At 44.2% G+C, this 23,945-nt stretch overlaps 1 protein-coding gene across 2 annotated transcripts in view; it reads left to right on the top strand.

The window, feature by feature from the left end:
- The window catches only part of Adarb2 (adenosine deaminase RNA specific B2 (inactive)), a 474,517-nt gene that overhangs the window by 433,479 nt on the left and 17,093 nt on the right, over positions 1-23,945 (top strand). For both annotated transcript variants that reach the window (XR_007351071.1, XM_015495145.2), the window contains exons 7-8: positions 4,772-4,940; positions 19,423-19,604. Coding sequence is in view for 1 of the 2 variants with exons in the window: in XM_015495145.2 (XP_015350631.1) it covers positions 4,772-4,940; positions 19,423-19,604 (351 nt within the window). In the remaining variant the exon portion in view is untranslated. The remainder of the gene's footprint in view (positions 1-4,771; positions 4,941-19,422; positions 19,605-23,945) is intronic.

Raw genomic sequence — 23,945 nt, 5'->3', positions numbered from 1 at the left:
AGACTAGAAGGATCCAGGACACCTCACTGCGGCTGAGCAAATTTTGTCCCCCTCCCAAATCACCAATCCCCTCACTGCAACGTTCTTCCCTCTTAGAATGACTTTTAAATCACCTAGTAAATTCAGTTCTTATGACCATTTTCCAAAAATTTAACAGATTAAATTTTCCAAACTATCTCCCACAAGATGCCTTGAAAAAGAGCAGGATTACATCTTCCATTTATCTGCCAAGGTATGCTAAGTGCCTAGCATGTTCACGCCAAGCCAGTTCCACTCATTATAGAAGAGCAGATGAGGAGGGTGAACCAAAATCCCGTAGGAAGTCAGGAAATCTAAAGTACAGTTCCTTAAATTCCTTTCTTCAGACATCCTACTGAGTTATGGAAATGTGCAGTATATAATAGTTGTTCATTGCACGATAATGGATTTAAATAGTCTCATAATTTGACATCATCACTACCATCGTCATCATCAAATGATGACAAAGGTCACCTACATGACCACGTGGCAATTATTACAGGTTTTATTATTACAAAAAGTAGTGGATTGCTTCACAGATATATTTTCTGCAATATTGCTTTTGGAAACAGTTTGGAAATCTTTCATTTGATGTTTAAAAGTATTTTCTTTCTTTCTTATAACTTTATGGGGTTTTGCGGCTGGGGGGAGGTTGTTTTTTGGTTTTGCTTTGTCTCTGCCCCTATGCCATGTTTGGTTTTTTTTGTTTGTTTGTTTTTAGATAACTCCACTTGGAGGTCAATGTCTTAAATTGTCATTTTATTGTCACCTCCTTTAGATTCTCCCCTAAACATAAAATATTCACTTGAAGAAAAAAACTTAAAAACATATTACTAATCTACTTTGTCAATCCCAAAAGATAACAATTTTAGACTAATAAGCACTATAATGATGAGTCCGATGATTTGGAATATCAGAATTGGCCTAGAATGTTCTGATGCATTTGAAAGTAGCTCTGTGTGCATGACAGGCAAGGTGTTGACATTTCACACTTGCACTGTCCCGGGCACACCATCAATCCACCACAGGTGGTTTAAGTTCAGTCCCCAGCAGTGGCTGGGGGATTGACATTTCATTCTGCTTGAAGTGGCTTCTTCGGCTCCCTCCTACCTTTCACCATTAACCAAGACAGAGGCAGGGGAACTGTCTCCCCAAGTCCACCAACCCTGGGACCAATGAGCCCGTGGGGGGCGTGTGCTACAGAAGGCGGCAGAGATGTGACTCCTCCCAGAATGAGCACTCTCGGGAAGCTCGTGCACCTGGCTCTTGAGGGACTGTAGCCTGAGATTCTGGGTTTCCTCCCAGAAACCAGTTGTTAATTCAAGCCAGGCCTCTTGTCGTCGTGACATTAAAGACGGTGAGAAGCCAGAAAGGCTTTGCAGTATGACAGGCAACTTTTGAGGTCTGGGAAATGATGCTGTAATTGAAGTATTAGGAGACTGTGAAGACACCATGATTTACAGAATTAGACATCAAGAACCACGTCCTCTGAAGTAACAGTGTAGAAACTGAGAGGTGCACCAGCTTCTCCATCTCCAATGCTGTCCACCACAGAGAATCCACTGAGACCCCACCTGGATCGTGTAGATGTTCAGGTTAAACCAAGGTGCACGCAAGCATTTTTGAGTCATGTGAATCACTTTCTATTCAATTTGTCCTCATCACCATCACCATCGTTCTCACTGCACCATCAGCATTACCTTTACCACCATCGTGGTCATTGTTACTGTCACAATCATTATCATGCTCATAACCATCACCATCATCACAATCACCATCACCCTCATCACCATTATTGTCACCATCATCACCGTCATCATCACTGTGTCACTGTCATCATCACCACTATTACCACCATCACATCATTATCACCATCACCACAATCATCATCACCATCATCACAATCATCACAATCACCATCACCACCATTATTGCCACCATCACCATCATTATCACCATCACCACAATCATCACAATCACCATCATCACCATTATCCTCACCATCATCACCAATATTACCATCATCACCACTATCATCACCATCCTTGTCACCACTATCATCACCATTGCCACCTCCATACTCACTGCCACCATCCTCACCGTCTGATCACCAGTGCCATTTAATGCCATATAGAAGGAGTCTCCCCAGGCTGCACTTTTCTCCTTGGCTCCTCCTTCTGTAGATGACTCCCAGACAAATCCCAACTGGAGCTCACAAAGTAACTGGTTGGTTGCAGGATGAAAAAGTGATTTGAAACCTCTCAAAAGTTGACTCCCTTCTTGAGAGTCTTCCCAAAAGATAGCCTCTAGGTACGATGAAGTAAGAACTTCAGCTCTTGGAACTAATAAGAAAGTGCAGTGGAAATTACTCTGGTGTGTCTGATTAAAAAGAAAAAAAAAGTCTTGACATTGCTCAGGGAACAATGACAAGACCAAAAAAAAAAAAAACCTATTCACCACTTTAGTGCAAGTAAATGAGGAGAAAACTCCATCTACACAACTTCTGAAACTTCAATAGAAACTTCTTAGAGAAAGCATCTAATATCTATTCATGTCACTACAAGTATGTAAATGTTGGAATCACTGGGCTCTTTTATATATATTTAATGTGCAAAGCAGTTAACCATTTCTCTCATACAAAATAACCTAGACTTATATACAGAATTTTCTAGAGAAAGAAAAAAAACAGTGTAAGGCTTCTCTTGTTCTTGCTGGTTCTCCAAATAACTATCAGGATGTGGTATAACGTATGAAGGTGGATGTGTGTCAAGAGGGCCCTGGAAGGATAAGAACCCAGAACCTTGAGGCTCGTCATTTCTATGCCTAGAAAAGTCCCTACCCCATAGAGGCCTCCATAATAAGAGGCACTCGAGAGACACTGAGGCGCTCTGAGCTACACCCCACCCTGACACATGCCACCTCGTTTAATCCCCGTGGCCCGGGATCGAGGTGATATGACTCTCCCCATGGCAAGAGGAAGTAACCACGTTGTAGAATGTAATTCACTTTTCCAAGTTTACATAGCTCACCACCTGTTTCTACATGTCCCCAAAGCTAAGCACATTCTCACAATTTTTTAATGGCTGGAAAAAGTGGAAGGAATAATATGGCCATCCCCTGGTAACCATGGGGGATTGGTTCCAGGACCCCCCCTCCATGGGTACCAAAATCTGTGGATGCTCAAGTTCCTTATATCAAATGATGTTGTGTTTGTGTCTAATTTTTGTACAACCTCATGTCAGCTCTAAATCATCACTAGATTACTGACCCCTCCTAATGCAGTGCTCGTGGTTTGTAAATGGCAGTTACACTGTGTTGCTCAGGGAACAATGACAAGAGAAAATGCTTGTGCCTGTTCAGTACAGTCAGGATTTTTTTTCCAGATTTTTTTGAACCTTGGTTGAATCCAGAGATGTAGAACCCGTGGATATGGAGGGTCAACAGTACTTCATGATGTGAAAGTCAGATGTTATAATTATATGTTCAAATTTCAGTGCCCATAAATCAAATGTTGGGAAACGCAGCCATGCTCATTCATAGCGTGTGATCCAAGGCTGCCTGCACTTTATGCACCTTAGTAGCAGAGTTGGGTGGTGGTGGCAGAGACAGAATAGTGTTAGTCTCTGAGATGTTTGCTCTCTGCCCTTACAGGACAGTGGCTGACCCTTGCTAGCAGCATTGCTCTGAAGCCCATCTCTTTTTGTTGTTGCTGTTCTTTTTAGATACACATGACAGTAGAGTGATTTTTTTTTTTTTGGAGGGGAGAGTACTCGGGTTTGAACTCAGGGGCACTCAACCACTGAGTTACATCCCCAGCCTTATTTTGTACTTTATTTAGAGACCTGGTCTTACTGGATTGCTTAGTACCTCATTTCTGCTGAGACTGTCGTTAAACACTCAATTCTCCTGCCTCAGCCTCCTGAGCTGCTGACATTACAGGCATGTGCCACCGAGCCCAGCCAGTAGAGTGTATTTTGACATATTATACACACATAAAGTATAACTTATTCTAATTAGGATCCCATTTTTGTGGTTGAACATGATATGGAATTATACTAGTTGTGTATTCATCTATGATCACAGGAAATTTATGTCTGATTCATGCTACTGTCTTTCCTATTCCCATCCCCCCTACCTTCCTTTCATTCCTCTTTGTCTAATCCAATGAACTTCTATTCTTCCCTTCCCTCACCCCTTATTGTGTGTTAGCATCCATATATAAGAAAGAATGTTCAGCCTTTGGTTTTAGGGGATTAGCTTATTTCACTTAGCATGACAGTCTCCAGTTCCATCCATTTACCAGCAAATGCCATAATTTCATTCCTCTTTATGGCTGAGTAATATTCCATTGTGTATATGCACCATATTTTCTTTATCCATTCATCAGTTGAAGGGCACCTAAGTTGATTCCCTAGTTTAGCTATTGTGAGTTGAGCTGCTATAAACATTGATGTGGCTGCATCATTGTAGTATGCTGATTTTAAGCCCCTTGAGTGTATACCAAAAAAGTGGGATAACTGGGTCAAACGGTCGTTCCATTCCAAGTTTTCTGAGAAATCTCCGTACTGTGAAGCCCATCTCTTTACCATGTCCCCACCATCAGCTTCTGTTACTTCTAAAACCTGCCTCTTGGACTCAATCTCTGCCAAGACCCTTGGATGCAGCCTGCCATGCTTCCCTCTCAGCCCACAGAGCCCTCATGTCTCTGGGTGGCTGTGCCTGCCACCTCTCACCACCACCTCTTCTTTCCTAGTGAACAGCAGCAAACACATCGTCAGGAAGTTCCGCGGGCACCTGCGCACCAAGATAGAGTCTGGGGAAGGCACAGTCCCTGTCCGGGGCCCCAGTGCAGTCCAGACGTGGGACGGCATCCTTCTAGGGGAGCAGCTGGTCACCATGTCCTGCACGGACAAGATCGCCAGGTAAGAGCCCGCCTGGCCATCCTCTTCCAAAAGTCAGATTGTGGTCCCCAGTGGGGACAGCAAAACAGCAGGCCCTGACCCACATCCCTGTCCTGAGGGAGCTCAGAGAAACACGGTTCCTGCCAGGGGGGACCTAGAGCCCAGCGCCTGTCTTCCACGGGCAACTCACATCCTCACACTTTTTATTGCATGTGCTTGAAGTAAAGCTGCCTAGAGAGAGCAAGCACCTGGCTTCAGACAAACACCACCCCTGGCTTGGGCCTGCCATTCCTGAATAGTCTAGTCATTGTTCAAATGGGCCACACAATCGCCTGGCACACAACGGGCGCTTGCTCCTCCAGCCTCTTGCTTTTCACTAAAGCCTGACAATCAGCCAGGGAAGGATGTGGACTTTCAGCTGCAAGAGAAGCCACTCCCCCTGGACCCAGAGATATATTCATTCTAGAAGTTTCAAAGCCCCCAAATGCTAGTCTCAGAGAGGGAGAAACCGCAGGGTGAACAGGAGGAGGAGGAATTTGCAGAAAGGGCATCTCATCTCCCTCACAGAGAGCCTGCTAGTTAGTGACAGGCCACAAGCCAGGCAGGCACGGCCCTGCTCTCCCCACACCTTGTTCTGATGCCCAAGATCTGTTTCTCCACGCTCCCACCCCCAACTTCAGTTCTGACACCCCGCGGATGCTGTCCCCACTACAGGATCGTTTCTGTGACTTTGGTTTAGAAAGTAGTCACAGGGTGGGGAAGAGGCACAGGAGCTGGAGTCTGCCTAAAAGAGCCGTGACCCCATCCAAAGCCATTCCTGAGGACAGTAATGACAAGTGGTCATGGAACACCTAAGCCAAGAGTGAATCCAAAGGCCTCTTGGATACTTGGATAAATATACTGACCTATAGTTTATAACCCAAGGAAAACAGGATTGCATGCAAATATGGTCTCTAAGCAAAGGCGCAACCCCCAAATGCTAACTGCCTGAAGACCCACTGCGTGGACATGTTTGAAACTACTCAGGAGGTGAGAAGGCTGGTCTCACAGAACACAGGAGGAAAAAGGCTGGGGGAGGAGACAGGGAAAATGAAGCCCAAGGAAAACCAAGCCCACTATCTTAGCAAGGACCATGAGGTCCTCAGCTGCCCATCACCACTGCAGGATCTGGGAATGGAAGGGGAACATGGGTCATCCCTCACAATCCTCAGTCCAGTGCAGCCATCCCAGGTGTTCCCCAACAGAGAGATGCCCCAGAGCATCCTGGGAGCTCGACTGACCGAATGAGGCTCTTCACCTACTAAAAACTAAAGAGCTGATGTACTCACTCTGGAGAATAGAGCAAAAGCCGGAGGGTTAGAGAGATTAAGTTCCACTTGTAATCACAGGTGGGGACATCAGGCAATGTGAGAAAGCACAGAGCCAAGGAAAGAAGTAGCATTGCCAGTCCCGGAGGACAGGGGAGACCCCAGGGCTTCCTCTTTCTACCCCCGCCTTCAGCTCTACCATAGACCACCATCTTAGTGGCCTCTTGGAGGCTTTCTGAGGCTACAGGGCAGATGAAACATCAGCCCCAAAGAACTGTGATTCCAAATTCTCGTGGGAAATTACCGAATGGCTACAGGAAAAATAGTGCCATTTACTTCCCTGGCTTTGATTGCTCCTGGCTCCGCAGAGCAAGAAGACGGCCTAATGACAATAAATCAAAGCACTGATTTCTGTATCAAAGGGAACAGCCCGTAGTCGTCAAATAGCTCATCTTTCAGAAGAAAATGTATTCCTCCTTTGTAATGTTTTCATCTATTCATGGAGAGAAAGAAAAAAAACCAGCAATTTTCACTTTAACAGAAATTCTCTTGTGCCCTAAGATAGCATTGGGTTTCTAAATTAACTCTCTGACTCCCCAGAAAAATGAAGTAAATTAATGCTAGAGAAATGAAATGAAATTTTGTTGTCTCTGGGATCTTAAACATCAATAGACAGTAAATTAAACAGGGGCTACAAAACCCGAGCTTTATTTGCTGGTGGTGGGGCTATCCATGGTAGTACAGACCCTCAAAGTCAGGTTTTTCTTTTTTTAATAAAAATCTCTTGAAAAATGAAAGTCCACACTGCACCACCCTCCGGGGGTTTTCAAGCAGTGTCCTGCCTGGGGAAAGATTCTAGACTGATTCTGGAAGAGAGTACAAGTCTGGGACATCCTGATGTCCCCAGTCTGGCCAGCTGAGGGGAGACCTCCCCCGAATCCCCCAGGGTTAATCCACACCTACCCCACGGGGTGGGGTTCAGTAGCTGCCTGGTCTCTTCCAACTCACTTAGACCTTCATCCCAAATCTAGGTAGTGGAAGCAGGACAGAGGGCACAAAGGAGGGGGGAAGAGGTGCCCACAGACCTTGAAGATGCCCCTCACCCGCTTGCTCCCTCCCCAGAGCCCACTCACCCACCTGCCTACTTCTATGCTTTGCTTTGTCTTCTGCCTGGCCGGAGTACTTTCTCTATTCACCATCATTTCTCTTCTCTCTCTGTCTCTCTCTCTCCCTGCCTCTCCCTCTCTCTGTCCCTGTCTCTCTCTCTCTCCCTCACTCTTTCTCTCTCCCTCCCTCCTCTCTCTTTGTTCCTCCTCCTCTCTCTCTCTCTCTCTCTCCCCCCCCTTCTCTCCCATCCATCTCTCTCCCCTCGCTCCTCTGTCTCCCTCCCTCCCTCCTTCTCCATCCCTCATCTTCCTCCCTGGCTGAGCCCATCTCCTCTCTGCTCCACTCACACTCTACTACTGGATCCTCCTGAGACTCTCCTACTGCCTCCCTGCCTCTTCCCCACTCAGGCCACTCTCTTTCCCTGCCCAGATGCAACATCCCTCTCCTCAGGTCCCACCCCCATCACCATGTCCTGTCTCCTGCACTGAAATTGCAGGAATTTGTTTTCCAAAGCGTTTGCTTCTGTGCTGAGCCGTGACCTTCAAGGGATGGTTCGAATGCCACTTGATTTGCATGGTATCTGTCACAGTGAGATGCACACGATGGCCCCCAATAAACAGTATTTGTTGGTAATGATGATGAAGACAGGGCAATGGTGACCATGACAATGACAGAAATAATGCCACCCGCTCCCAACAGTCTGGTCTGGTTCATGCCAGAGTGATTGGCATCAGAACACATCCTTTGGCGTGGACTTACTTGTGCTCCCGCCATAGTCAGAACCTGAGCAAAAGACAAGGATGTGAACGCTAAGGCATGAGCTATTTTGAACAGAGGCACATTTGCCATTTTTGAGTGGGAACATATGTTATGCTAATGATTCAAGACCATAAGCATCTGTAACATGCATTATTTGTACAAAGGCTTTGCAAAGAGCCCATCTGATAATGGATGTGCTCATCTGCTTTCTGTCCTGTACAAAAACAAAAATTCAACCTCAGGCTTAAATAATGTTCAAAAATAAAGGACCTTCATACACAAATACAGAGGAAGCCTTCTAACTCAATGAATTAATAATAGCACTCGATGCTCTTTGGAGAGTGAGGCTCTGAGGACACAAAGACACAGGAGTCACAGTCTATGGAACAGCGGGGGAGGTACACTGGCTCTAAAGACCACACACAGTATATGATGACTGATCCTGGAGCAGAGGCATCCTAGAACCAGCTAGGCCTGAGAGGGGATTACTGAATCTCCAGGCAATTTTGAAACTGCAGTCATTATTAAAAATGATATTACATAAATTTACAACTAACTGATTATACTAAAACAAAAGTAATAAATCCTCAAAACTCACCTGGCCTAATTATCTTACTATTATTTATGCCCTTGAAATTATTTACTCCTATTATATCTGTATGGGGAAACACAAATAAGCAATGTGCTTCTCTTCTGCCCAAACTCTTTCCCTCTTCCCAAATCTGCACTCAGCACCCTTGCAATGGTGGCTTGGAATTGTCCACAGCTGCATTATTTACACTGTGGAAATTAGCAAAGGCTACAACTTTATTTTTTTATGTATATATTTTTAGTTTATTTTGTTATTTAGTTTTTTACGTGGTGCTGGGGATCAAAACCAGTGCCTCACACGTGCTAGGCAAGCGCTTTGCCACTGAGCCACAGCCCCAGCCCTATTATTTATTTGTTTGTTTGTTTGTTTGTTTATTTTGAGAGCCAATCTTTATCAGCATACCACTGATAACACTGCATGTCAGTTTGGTGAGAGACAGGACGTGTACTCAGAGCCTAGAAATAATGTATTTGAGGCTGTGTGTTGTTAGTTTGTTATCTGTCCTCAGAGGCCTCATTCCCTCTTAGAATTCAATCCTCCTGTCTAAGTTTCCTGTGGGCAGGGAGCCTGTCTTATTTTACATGACATATTCCATAGCTGGCATAGTTGGTGCCTGTATAAATTAGGCACCATGAGTATTTATGGGAGAAACATACAGGTGGCTGAAAAGGAAGATGAGAGAATGGATCCATGAGAGACCGAGTCCCACACAGGCAGTAGGGTGTTGGCGCCCTCTCCAGCCGGTGCCTAAACTGCTTTGCTGAGCCGAAAGGGAGCCTGTCATGGTCAGCAGTACCATACTAATACACAGTATTAGTACATAATAATACATGAATAAAATTATAATTTTAATTAAGATAGGATAAGTACAACAATACCTGTGTTGGCCCTTGACACTGACTGCACCAGCCCTCAGAACCAGCCCATCCGTTAGCGGGTAAACAGGGCTGAAAGCCATGTGGGGAGGGTGTTCTAGTCACCACAGGGGGTCCAAGGCCGAGGGAAGGGCTGTTTCTGACTCTGAGAGCCTTTCTGTCTGGTCAAGTCATGCACACTGGACTCTTGACACCCCTCTCATGGTACAAAGGCATACATGGGGTTAGTCATCAGCAAATATTGACTGATGAATGAATGAGACTTATTCCTCCATCAGAACAGCCCAGACACATGAGAGAGTGCAATGGGGAGCTAAAATTTAAAACATTTAACTTCCCACCAAGGCTGAACTGCTATTTGTGCTGCCCAGAGACTTTTTAGCAACGTATCTGTAAGCGACTAAACTTACTATTTTCTTTCCAAGAAAATAAGAGTCTGATCCCAAACGATGCTGAAACCCAGTCTCATATATTTAGTAAGCTAGAAATTTCTCGTATTTTGTCTTATTGATTAATTAATTAATTTGTTTGTTTATTCATTTATTTTTTGGTACCAGGAACTGAACTCAGAGGCACTTAACCACTGAGCCACATCCCTAGACCTTATTATTTTTTTTTTTTTTTTGAGACAGGGTCTTGCTAAGTTTCTAAGACTGGCCTTGAACTTATGACCTTCTTGCCTCAGCCTCCCAAGTCACTGGGATTACAGGTATGCACCATGGTCCCAGTTAGTAATTTAGAAATGTCTATATTAATAGGTGCAGTTTTGCGGGAGAAGCCATGAAAGAAATAATCCCCTGACTTTTTTATCTAAATTTCATGACTTTCATGTTACAACATGAAAGAAAGAAGAAAACAAATGAGCCAGGTGCAGTGCCACATACCTGTTATCCCAGCAACTTGGGAGGCTAAGGCAGGAGGATCATGAATTCAAGGCCAGCCTCAGCAAAATTGAGGCACTAAGCAACTCAGTGAGACCCTGTCTCTAAATAAAATACAAAATAGGGCTGGGGATGTGGCTCAGCGGTCAAGTGCCCCTGAGTTCAATCCCTGGTATCAAAAAAAAAAAAAAAAAAGAAGAAGAAGAAGAAAACAAATGAATAAAATTGTAATTAAGGTAGGATAAGTACATTCACTACACACATCTGTGGTTCTCTTTGCAAATTCCTTTCAATATCAATGAAAAATGAGTTGGAGCCTGCTGGTTTCCACAGATCTAAATAAACAACACAGCTAGTTATTTCCCACCTACACAACAAAACGTAAAGCACAGGTGTCACCTTTTTAGGGTGATACAGAGGTAATAATATGCTTAAGTGACCACAGGCACCCTTCTGAATATGGAGCTTCATGAATAACACTTGATTTCATTTTACAAAGTCAATGGTAAAAACAGTCTTCAGGAAAGTACGAACACATGTAATAGAAAGCTTCACATTTTTCAGGGGTTTATAACATGCCATAAAACATCACAAAGGAAACCTCTCTCCCATCTCCGTACATATCATCTCATGTTCCAAAGTGTGCCTTCCTCTGTCCTCTGTGTAACTTTGGACTTTCTCTAGAACTCCTGTCTGCAGGAGGCCCCTGTGAAGAGAGTTAGTGTCAAGGGAAAGTGACAAGGGCTCTCACTGGTGCCACTGGACAATCCCAAGGCCCTGTCTAGGGACAAGACCCTCCCTGGGAGCAGATCAATGCTTCATGACCGAAGTCTTGACTCTTTTATGAGACCTTAACTTCCCTAGGAATCATTTAATGAAAACATTTCTCCCCATCATGAGAGAAGCAGCCCACATGCTGGGGTGGCTGGGGTGAAGGCCCTTGCCCAGGTCCTCTACCCAGGTGCAGTTTTCCTCACCGTTCATAAAGCTCCTGGAGCTGTCACCAAGCCACATTCTCCTTGCTCCAATGGAAACACTGTCCTGGTCGCTAAGGGATCCGTGATTAAGCTGCAGCTGGACACCTCAGTCTGTTCACAGGGCGGAGCCTCCGTCCCACCTCGGCACCATGACAGCCCTGGTCCTTCATCAGGTGCTCATTGGCTCCAGAGGAGAAAGAACTGCCTTCACCTGGTAAGAATCTTCTCTTCACCAGGCACGGTGGCACACACCTGTGATCCCAGCAGCTCGGGAGGCTGAGACAGGAAGATCTCAAGTTCAAAACCCACCTCAGCAACTCAGCGAGGCCCTAAGCAATTTCTCAAGACCCCGTCTCTAAATAAGATATTAATAAGGCTAGGGATGTGGCTCTGTGGTTAAGCACCCCTGGGTTCAATCCCTGGTACTAAAAAAGAAAACTTCTCTTCTTTAGTCCTCTGTGTACCCTTCACCTTCCCCAAACACTCCCCCTGCCAGTGCTCCTAGGAGACAGGGACCACCGTTCACACCTCCAGACTGGGTGTTTGCACACTGAGCTGATAACCGTGTAACCACTTTGAGTTATAAAGGGTCTCAAAGAGCCCACGGGTGCTGCCACGTCACTGTGACCAGCAGGAAGCAGTGGGCGGAAGTGAACCTGCACAACTTGATTGGCAATTTGGGAACAGGAAAGGTTTTCTAAGACAAGAACCTGGAGGTCTGGAGCCTTCTTCCCTAGTGAGGCTCAGAGGTCCCTAAGGAGGGGCAAGCTTCCCTGATCCCTGAGGCTGATCAGAAGAGGCCGATAAAGAATGCGAGAAGTTCCTCCCCACAGAGGAGAGGACGTGAAAGACTGGGACAGGCTGCTACACTTGACGTGCCCACATCACAGCCAACACAACTCGTGACAATGACACTGAGGACAGTGGGCATCACAGAGCTTGGAGGATAGAGCTTTTGGTGGCTGAGGATGGGGTGGGGGTGCAGCGCCCAGATCCAGGGCACCATCAGCACAAGAGGGCCCAGGTCTGTACAGGGTTTGAATTTTCTTTAAATGGACCTGGTGGTATTTAAGGTGACACTTGAGTGTGAGCAGAGCAGATGTTGATCATTGTCATTATTGTTAACCTCACTTCCCTGACATGGGAACACAGGCTCAGAAACACACATGCGAATGGCCTGGGTGGGTTGCGCTCTTCGGCAATGAGCTGGGAGCTTCAGGTTTCTAACATTTCTCAAGCCCCTGGTCCCCTGCACACATGGGTCCCCAAGTTGTCACACAGACTGATCACAAGCAAGCTCCGTGGAAACTAATACAGAGCTGGGCGTCTGCTTTCTTGAAGGCTCCATTAAAAACACAGTCCCCTTTCTGAGGCACGCAGGCGTGTCCCTGTCCGGCCTAAGTGAGGTCACCCCGTCCTTCAAAAGCAGTATACTGGTTGGAGGCCTTCTGTCTGAGGGACACCTAGAGCTGAAAGCCCAGAAGTGGGCAGATCAGAAGCAGCAGAGTACACAGGAGAGGGAGAGAGCTCTTGGCTTTCCCCTGGGTGGGAGGCAAGACGGCCCTAAAGTCTGCAGAGGAGAGGTGTAGCCTGATTATTTTTCCTTCAAAAATAATTTTAAGCCACCTGTAATCCCAGTGGCTCGGGAGGCTGAGGCAGGAGGATCACAAGTTCAAAGCCAGCCTCAGCAAAAGCGAGGTGCTAAACAACTCAGTGAGACCCCGTCTCTAATTACAAAATAGGGCTGAGGATGTGGCTCAGTGGTTGAGGGCCCCTAAGTTCAATCCCTAGTACCAAAATAATAATAATGATAATAATTTTGATATTGAACATAGCATGAAACAAAATCAGTTCCTTTGGTCTCAAGCAGAGTCATCAAAATTACCAAGAAAATTCATGGGCCCTGAAAGTCCTTTGAAAGCGAAATTTCCTTTCTAGATATTTTAGTTGAAATCTTGGAAAGAAAAAAACTACGTTAAAGATAAAAAAAAAAAAAAACTAGTTCAAATGCACCAAATGGGGAGAATTACCCACACACTCCTCCCACCCTCATGAGCAAACTGACTTTGCACAAAAAACAAAACTAAGCCTCTGTGGCCACAGACCATCCTAAATGCATCGGCAACCCTGGGTGTTAGGATACACCAGGGATGAGCACCAGGAAAGCCTGCTCCAGGGCACTGACTAAGCCTTTGTGGACAAGTCCAGAGAACTGTGAGGGGGGTCCACCTAATAAAATGCCCCCAGACAAAAGAAAATCAGGACAATCAATCCAGAAAGTATCAAGAAATAACCTGTCATAGTGCTGAAAAGACAGTGCAGACTAAATGAGATCTTATATCTGAAGGTTTTCTTCATTAAAAAGACACCAAAAAAAAAAAAAATGAAGAAGAAATAGCAGCTAATATCCCAACGGTCACAGAAAACAGCAGTCAACTATTGCTATGTCCCACTAACCTTTTTTTACTGACATTTTTTTCCCTGTTGGGGTGTCCATATTCCAAGCCATTGCTTACCACCACAACCATGGCTCTTTTAAAAAATAACGAGCACTTCAATGCACATGTGACAGGATGCCTAATAGTCACGCCGTCAGCTAGATGGCTCCCCTTTGTGGGATGTCCGGGGTGTTTCCAGAGGATTCTGCTGTGAGAACTGTTTCCAAAAATAACCTTTGTAGGAAAGCTTTTCTCCAAATCTCGGAGTTCACACTTGGAACGTACTCCTCAGAGTGGAGTTACCAGGGAACCCACCCCCGACAGAGGGTGAACAATAGATTCTCAGAAACAGGGGACATGATGGCATGGCCTCATATAGAGAGAGCTGGACGGTGCCCCCAAAAGAGAGGTCCAGGCCCCGTGAGTGCAGCCTCACGAGGCAGGACTAAGTGAAGGAGGGCAGGCAGAGGTGCCTATCCTACCAGAGCCTTCAAGTGTGACTACATGTATCCTCCTAAGAGGGAGGCAGAGGAGGTCTGGGGACACACACCCAGAGGAGAAGGCCACTTGAGAGCAGAGGCAGAGATCACCAGCACACAAGCCAAGGAACGCCATGGATCACCGCAGCCGCCCACAGCTGAAAAAGGTGAAGGAGGGTCCCCCCATCTGGCCGAGTCTCCAGAGGAAGCAAGTCCCTGCTGACACCTCGACTTCAGGATTTGGACCTCCAGAACCGTGAGAGATGCAGTCCCATTGTTTCAAGTCACTCTGTTTTGGGTTATGTGCTACAAGTCTTAGGAAACTAATACAGCAAGGTAAGAGGAACTACTCATTTAGCTTATCTCTCTGGGAAGTCATGGAACCAGAAAATGAATCACAGTAAAATCTACTCCTAAAACCCCACCAATAATATCACCCTCGAAAACTGAATGAAACTATAGAAAGTGATCGTTTCACCTCATCAGTGAAAACTGACCTTTAAAACCATAGATTAAGGTTGAGTAGCACATGGCCAACAAACCCTGTCCCTGCATGGAGCAAGGGACAGATGAAAACAAGCATGGTTGTCACATCCCACATTCTGCAGATGGCAGCCTGTTTGTCCGGCTCTAAGAATTCAGTTTATTACATTCTCGACACACAGCATCCTTAAAGAGTGAGGAAAACCAGAGAGGTGTTTTCTGCCTTTGTCTCTAAGAAGCAAAAGTTGAGTGGCATATAAAAATCTAAATCTTCTGGAACTAATGCTCCTTTAGATATGGTTTCTAATTTTAAGTGCCTGAGCTTGATTATTGATCACAACGTGTCTTTAAATGAACAGATTAAAACTTTCTCCATAAAAATGAACTGTAAAAAATGATAGCTGCTCTCTGGAGAATGAGGCACTGATCTCTAGACTTAAATTCCAGCTGTGAAGAGAAAACTCCCCTTCCGAGCATAAAGATCTGCTGCTCAGTATCCTCTCAAGCCCATTTCTCCCTCCTTCTCCCTGCCCCTTGCCCACCTGGGGAAAATATTCTGACATCCTTCCTTCTTGATTTATCAGCAGGTACTTATCGAGTTTACCAAAGTTAAATAAGAGCATTGTTCATTTTCCTCATCTCAAAATATAGGTCCCTTTGCAATGATTGCACTTATAAACACCCAACCCAAATATTCAGTTTGGCTTAAAAGTCTTTTTACCCCTTTCACATAGATTGCTTGATGATTTTTATGACAGCTCTGAAATGAAACTTCGTACAATCTCTAATGATGAAAGGAGTGATTGATTCAATCAAACTTATGAAATATATGAGAGCAATAGCAACACATCAAGAACTCTGATGCAGCTGCCACCTGTCCCTGCTGCAGCAACCTCATAAAGTGGACAGAGTGGCTGATGATTTCCCACCTGAGACACAGCCAGCAGCCCAACCCCAGGGACTCTGTCCAGACAAGTGCAGACAAAAGGAACTGGGAAGCCCAGCTCTGCAAAACAAAACTAGCAGCCTAGTGAACAAGAGATAACACTCAAAGACGACAAGAGAGTGGCCTCTCCATCCAGGACATCCCCAAAGATGGCTTACACACAGCATGGTTACCAATTCTACGTACTCCGAGCAGGGGCTTCTCCGAGCAGGATGCCTTTAGGAAAAGGAGGCAGCCACACAAGAGAGGACGCACATGAGAGGCCAGGAGGGCAGGTGGCACCTGTGCCTGAGCAGGCCACTTCAGGGGAGCCAGTGAAGGTTTGGGGTGGGTCTGGGAAACATGCATTCCTGTCGAGTTCCCAGGTAAGGCATGCAGCTGGCTCATGCTGAATTGGCTATTGCTCAAGGCAGCAGGAGGTGTTCCAGAATGGCCTGGCTGGACAGACTATGGACTCGGATTTGACCTCTTTGGACTCCAAAAATTTACATAAATTACTCTGCTCAGAAGTCCTCTACCCTGGCTCACATAAGAATCATGGAGGGAGCCCTGGAAGGGCAGATGCCCAGGCTGACCCCAACCAGTTATGCCAGAATGTTCATGGGGATGCAGACCCCCCAGGAATTGTCAAGGCCTCCGGATGATCTGGGGTTCAGCTCAACTGCAGGGCCCTGCACGTCCCTGAAGACTGTGAACACTAGGTCCTCAGCACCCCCTCCTGGACTCCACAGCCTTCCAGCAGACATAGGGAGCTTTCTCCACTGGGTAGATCCATCCATAGATGAAGAGAGCGTAGGAAGTGTGTGTTTGTGTTGGTACCTGAAAATGTTACCACCCACTTCACTGCAGTTTTGGAGAGCAGCTTCTTTCCTTGGGGCCACAGAGAAGCAGTGAAAACTGTAGACAGGAGACAAACTGCTATTCTCTGCCTATCTCCAAGGCCACCCATGTAGGGACGGTCTCCCATGGGGCCTATCCTATAAGGAATCTTGTCATGTTCCCATTGATATGGGGAGGCCATGGTTTGAACTCTGCAAGGAGATTGCATCTCTTGGCTAAAGAGAGGCTGTTTTTCCCAGATCTCTCCCCACTTATCTGTGGTATTTCTATGATTGACAAACAGAGAAAAATATATTTATTTAGGGATTATCTATATTGAAAACTAGACATGGGATTTTTTTCTCTGTCAACATTGTGGTAATATCAGCTATTTGAACAAAAGGAGAGGTATTTTTCCATTCAATCCTGAATGCTGAGAATTCTCCAGTTTATATTCAGAAAGACATTTGGTTTTATTGATTGTGTTAGTTGAATAAGTTTGAATTCCTATACACAGACAAGAAGAAGGCTGGTTTTTCTCTTTATTGTAAAGGTTATTAGGAGGAAACCAGTTATAGAAGTTGTTTGTCTTTAGACGATTCTATAGAATCAGAACCACTCAGATTTTGTTCCAGAAGTTTAGTTAAAAAACCAAATTCTTCAACAGTCTCAAATACTATGATGTCTCTTCTGGGGATGCTAATTTTATTTTTAATACTTTGCTGTTCTAAGGAGTGCTTTGTTATCAATGGAGAATTGTACATTTCCCTGCTTTTAATTGGGGAGAAATTTTTAAATTGCACTCACAGTCTGAGAATTAATAGGCCCCATTTAGAATGTCTGTAACCTGGAGTCTTGCTCTGATGGTAACCTTTCCTTGGCATACTTTCCCAGCATCCTTTGCTATAACGGTGACCTCTTATTGGCACACTTTCCTTTGCAGCATCCTTTGTTCTAACAGTAACCTCTACTGGCACACTTTCCACCATCTTCAACTCTGAAAAAGAGGTATTAAAAGACAGCGACTTTGCTGTATTTCTCCTCGGTTTTTGGTCTTTCTTCTCATCTCAGATTTAAGAGAATGAGCCACAGCCCTAGGTCAATACTCAAAACCATTAGTGTTATTCTTTCAAGGAAAAGCTCAGGCATCACAAACCTCTCCTGGATTTTGCAGACATTCTGTATATCGTCAGGGAAAAGCAAGGAAAAGATAGAAGAACCACATTTGGCATGTCAGAGCATAGTGGTAGAAATACAGGTGGAGGCATGAACATTATTGCCAAATGGAGGGGTCCCTAAACATCAGTAATAAGTACCTGTGCTTCTTTCCGAAATGTCCTTTCCCTTGAAACCTTTTGACATTCGCTCTTTGATCGGAGCCTGCATGTCCAAGGACAGCCCTTCCCTTACTTTCTGAGAGAATGATGTGACTTATAAAAATGACCACAATATTTTTAAATGAAGTTATGCAAATCTGATAGACTAAAGTAAATGTTTCATAAAACCAATGACTGTTTAAATTGTAGGACTAAATTGTTTGTATATAAATATTACCTTTTATATTCCATTGGAGTTTTATGTAGATGAACACATTACTTTAATGACCTGCATTTACAGAGGGAGAGTGTAAGAGTTGCTCCCTGAAATTCTCGCCAGCCAGATGGCTGCCTTTTCTTGCATGAGATTAAAAGATGTTTCTCATTCACCGCGATGCTTCTGAGGCAAATTAATATCGCCAGCTAAATTGCTTGTGTTTTTGGAATAAAATTTAAAGAGAACTTTTTAAAGCAATTGGTGTCACAGGTTCTCAGAGCAGATTGCTCTCCAGGTAGAGAGACATTCGGTAATTAATGGAAAGAATTCTGTGTTAATTGACTGCTTCAGGAAGGGAAATATAATGACTCCTTATTAATCATGAAAAGAGATGTACGGCATGGAGGCCCCACAATAATTGCTGGAACAGTGGAGAAATGTTAATTAATGAAGAGAACAATGATGTAAGAAATTAGCTGCATAATGCTTGCCACCGATGGAGGTTGGATTTTAAACACATTATTTAGAGTGAAAACCACAAAATTGTTGCCTCCAATAATAGATACGAGAAAACTCTTTCCACCAGAATTCAAGGGGGAAAATCCTTCCGGTGTTCCTGGCATCCTTGCTTGAAGAAGCTCCGTTTGCATGGAGCTATATTTATTTCAAAGAAAATGGCCTTGTCTTTTTCTCTCTGATCTGGACTTCTAAAATCACAATCATCCCTAGACCAAAACAAGGTCATTGATTAATGTCATTTAATTTCAACACAGTAGGTCATTCTGACTGCTAAGGACAAAGGGAGGGGAAGACAGTATTTTTCCCTAAACTGAAATAAACGAATTGAATTTCTGATATTTCCCAGCTAATATAAAGAAAAATTCAGATTCACTTTGGGGACAGAGTGTCTTTTTTAAAGAATCTAATTTTAAGTCCCCAAGAGAACATATAGCTTCTTCTATGTCTAACGGCTCATTTTCTAGAGAAGGAAGCTGAGTTTATTAACATGCAGAGGCGCTGCTAGCTCAGTCCCACTGCGTTGAAGCCGCTTAGAATCATTAGTGGCCACAGGCCAAGGCCAGCCTAATGGCTCTACCGTGTCTGGGCAGCTCCCAGGCGGGCCCTTCCAGCATCTGTATGATGGGAAGAGTGACACCTCGAGGACCAGTTTGCTGAAGGGCAGAAAGAAGCCCACACTGTACAATAGGCTGTTCCCTCAGTGCCCTGGGTGGGCTGAGGGCAGCTGTCCCTGTGCCCTCCGGCAGGTGAGAGAATCCCACCAGCTCCACCCTTGCTTTTCATTCCAGGTGGAACGTCCTGGGACTACAAGGAGCTCTCCTCTGTCACTTCATCGAGCCTGTGTACCTCCACAGCATCATCGTGGGAAGCCTGCATCACACAGGCCACCTCTCTCGGGTCATGAGCCACAGGATGGAGGACATTGGGCAGCTGCCCACGTCATACCGACACAACCGGCCTCTTCTCAGTGGTAAGTGAACACCATCGGGGGATCCACAGTCTCTTCCCTATCAATGGGCCAGCTGCAGACAGCCCCCAACGGTACCACTACCAAGTGGGAGCCAACTGTATTAATTTTGATGAGTAACTATTGAAGATAGTAAGCAAAATTTCAATGATCTAAAGACTTAAAAAAGAAAAGGAGGCAAAATAGTATGGCTCTCTGAATATAGAAATAGGCAGCATTTTAGCCAAATTCATAATGGGACCCAGCATATCTCAGGTCAGTGTGACATTTTCACTGCAGTGTATAAAGGAGCCAGTAAACCTAGACCCCACTAATGACCTGCCTGCCTAAGAGGCCCCAGCACCCGCATGGAGAAGGAAGGTGGCAGCCATATCCCAGAGCCAGAAGTAGGTCTGCAGGACTCAGGGTCACTGTGCTTTAAGGGGCAGGATGGAGTAGGCAGCAAGGTGACTCAGTGAGCTCTGAGCCAGGCCACACGCCTACCTATCTCCCACAGAGCACAGGCATCCTTAGAGATCCCTGGCACTTCAGCCTGCTTGGCATACAGCTGGCCACAAGGGTCATGGGTCACACAGCCATGAAAACATTGGGGAACCTGTCAAGTTCTGTGTGCACTCAAAAGAAGCCAGTAGGAAGTCTCAGTAGGAAGGTGACATTTACCCACTGTGCCCACTGGTCTTCCACATTAAGCAAACGTCCCGGTTTGTGGAACTGACTAGAAACAAATGGAAGGAATGTGTGGATTTTAATAATGCTCTGTAAGCCTCATTGTGGGGACTTGGAGGAAAACACTAGGCCCCTGAGTCAGCCCCCTGGCTGAGGAGGAGAGCTCTCTTTGGAAACTGCTGGTGGCAAAATCAGACAAACACACTGAGGAAGAGGCAGAGATACCTTTACCCAAGAGAGGCACAGCCTCTGCTCCAAGATCCTAGAGACCAACACCCCTGAGCTTTGCTGCTTTGGTTTAAGACTAGATCACCAGAAAGAGAAAACATAACATAAAAAAGCTAATTGTAGTGTTGGAGATGGAGTACTTGGGCCTAAGATTTATTCCCAAGATTCCAAAATTTTTCTACATTACAAAACCAGAGGCAAAGTAGGGCCTCTTGGGAGAAGTGGTGGGATTTAAAAGAAATAATTCATGCACAACACATAACTACGCTAGGCAGATACTTAAGAAAAGATGTCTTCTATCACAAAAGTGAATCCATTTCTTCATTTTTTCTACAATCTCGACCATTCAAAGACTGAACACCTTCTATGTATTTTTGTGGGAGATAAGATCACAGACTTTGAAGTTAAAATACAGAGGCAGAAGAGGAAAGGTTTCACCTCTATACATCCCTAAGAGATCATTGTACCTTCATGCATTAAAATTTTTAAATTTATGAGACCCTATTCCTAATAGTCTGAAATCCCACCACTTTTTGTTAGCAGTGGAGAGACTTTCGTGGCATTGGATTCAAAACCAACTCATGTTGGGACTGGTTTCCCCTGTTGTCACATCCACAAGATCTCCCAGAGTCTTGTGAATATCCAGTGAAGGAGAACTTGTAGTGAAAATTAGCGAACTTCAGCAAGCTATTTGAAAGAGGTGGCTGTATTTGATACAGAAATGTTAAATAGATGTTAACTCATTAAGGCTTTACCTTTCTTTACTATGACATGGAGCTGAGCTATTGTGGAAGGGGTGATTCCTTTACCACCATCCTAGGGATAAGTTAATATTAATAAAGCAAGATGGTGCCTCCATGCTAGGGGGACCTTACCTTCAGGGCACCTGCTCTGCTGCTGTTTGTTGTTTGTCCCTGTCCCTACTTCTGCCCTCAGCTGATCACCTATCTCCTTCAACCTCCATAGAGGTGTTGTTGGGTCTTAGTCACTAAGTGGTCTCTGATGTGCCTGGTGGGCAGAGTCTCAGTTCACCTCACAGGTCCAAGCTAGAAAACTCTGCATTTTGATCCAACTGATAGTTGTGTCCAGGGCTGCAGAGTTCCATGACAAAATCATAACAGCTTTTGGGCAAGGAACAGCCTATGGGTAGTTAGTTTCCTTGGAGCTGAGAGGAGGTGAACATTGAGAGGGGCCTGATCTGAATGGGGCAATTATTATAAAGTTCTGAAGTCTCTTTCTAAAGATGGCTTGTATCGTTTAGAGAAGGGAGTTCTTGAATAGGTATGGCCTTGTAATATACCAAGTTCATGACATATATCTTCTCATTTGATCCTCATTCCAACCAACATCAAATGGTATTACCTACATTTTTCATATGTCAAAAGAAATTCAGAAAATTCAATAACTTGCTGAAGATGCTCTATCAACAGGGAGCAAGATTTTAATTCAAACCTGATTGATTATAAATCCTAAATTATTTCAATGCACCACACTGCATTCCATGGCAAAATAGTATAATTTCTTAGATATCTATTTTTTTAAATTTTTTTTTTAGTTGTAGATGAACACATACCTTTATTTATTTTTATGTGGTGCTGAGGATGGAACCCAGATCGAACCTCACACATGTGAGGTAAGCGCTCTACCACTAAGCCACAACCCCAGCCCCAGATGTCTATTATTTTTTTAATCACATAAAAATTAACAGTGCAAAGCAAGACTAGCTGAAGAGGTGGCAACGTGTAACTAATGGCAAATTGGTGTGGGATAGGCAAGCCATCCCACTGAAGCTTGTTGAGCCTTCTTCTCTGCCCACGGTTCTCATGATCTCTGAGATAATACAAAGGACCTGCCTGTTGCAAGCAAGGAACTGAACGATTTGCCTCCAACTCTGACTCTGTAGAGTCTAAACAGTCAATAATTTCAGCAATTCTGATAAAATATTACTTTGGGCTCAGCTTCATCCTCTTATTTGCTTTCCTTTTTCCTTTCTTTCTTTCTGCCATCTTTTCTTGAAATCAACTTCTTACTGTGATTGAATGCCCAAGGCATCTCTGAACAAGACCCAGCATGGCTGGTTTGAAACTAGATGAAAACATTCTTATATTGGGTGCCCCCCCCAAATGTAATGTAGTTCTTAGATTGATTTCCAAGTTAAATTTGAGTTTGCATCTATTTGGATGAGTTACGAGTTCTTTTTTCATGATTTTGGCTATTTGGGTTGTCCACATTCTTCTGTGTTTATTTACTAATAAAGAATTATTTAAATTTCATAAGAACAAGGAAATCAAAAATACAAATACAACCATTGTTATCAGGCCACTGTCAAGGAAGTAGCTTCTATGCCTCCTTTGGGTACCAGCACATTACTTTCTGGGCATCCAGCCTCCATGATACACTCTTTTTAAATGATATATTCATCCAGGAACATATCGACATAAATAAAATGGGAATTATCTTTTTTCTTTAAGTGTGAAATCATTGCATTTTTAAAAGACAACGAAGAGAAATATAGAGTCGCCTGACATAGTTGGGTGGTGTGACATACAGCAAAGCTTCTGAGACTCCTTTTTTACCCTCTCATCCAGGTGACATCTGCCCCATCACAGCCAGGCCATTCTGACTAAATGCTTTAGTCTGTGCTTAGGTGTTTATCTAGAACATGATTTTCACTATTATAGAAACGCGAATGAGCCTAAACCTTGGTATCTAACCTGCACCCAACCCCTAAACAGTGACTGCATTGGTCTTGATGGATATTTAAAAACCAATCATGCACATTTTGAAAGGAAATCATCAGAATGTCTTGCAAAAAAAGGAGAGAGATCTTGCGTAAAGACAATAATAAAAAGCACACTCAAACAAGCCAATGAAATTTGCTCGATGCTTCCTCAAGGTCAGTTTGCAGAATTGCTGAGAAGATGAAGCTCATGTATTAGTGGAATGAAGGCCTGCAATTTAGATATGGCTTACTCAGTTTTGGGTTAGAAAGAAGCAGCCAAGCTGAAAAAGAACCCCTTATTGACACAGTCATAAGGTGCATATTAATATTCTTGCAAGATATACTTGAGGACTTCTGCACACTCCCGGCTAATCTATGGCAAACTTCAGGATCAGAAGCCCATAGGAAAGCTGTCATGACCCAGAATTCCTCAGCAGAAGGTGCACTGTCACTCAAGAGCAGATACTCAAAAGGAAGTTGCCATTGATCTTTCTCATGAACTCAGTAAAGGGAAAATAAAATGATAAGAATAATAATTAATAAAAAAATCTGGACTTGAATACTCATCTTTTTAGAAAAAATATGACATAAAACTAGTTGAATTTGACACCTTGCTCTACCAAGCTCAGGATATATGCTTTTGTGAACTCTTAAACTCAAGTCTAAATTTTACTTTTCTTCATTAAGAAAAAATAAATCACAAATAGGGGGGATAGGAAGGGCAGCAG

The sequence above is a fragment of the Marmota marmota genome, unplaced genomic scaffold (genome assembly GCF_001458135.2).
Source record: "Marmota marmota marmota unplaced genomic scaffold, marMar, whole genome shotgun sequence".
NCBI classification, from domain to species: domain Eukaryota; kingdom Metazoa; phylum Chordata; class Mammalia; order Rodentia; family Sciuridae; genus Marmota; species Marmota marmota.
The sequence above is the reverse complement of the archived record's forward strand: the minus strand, read 5'-3'. Positions and strand labels throughout refer to the sequence as shown.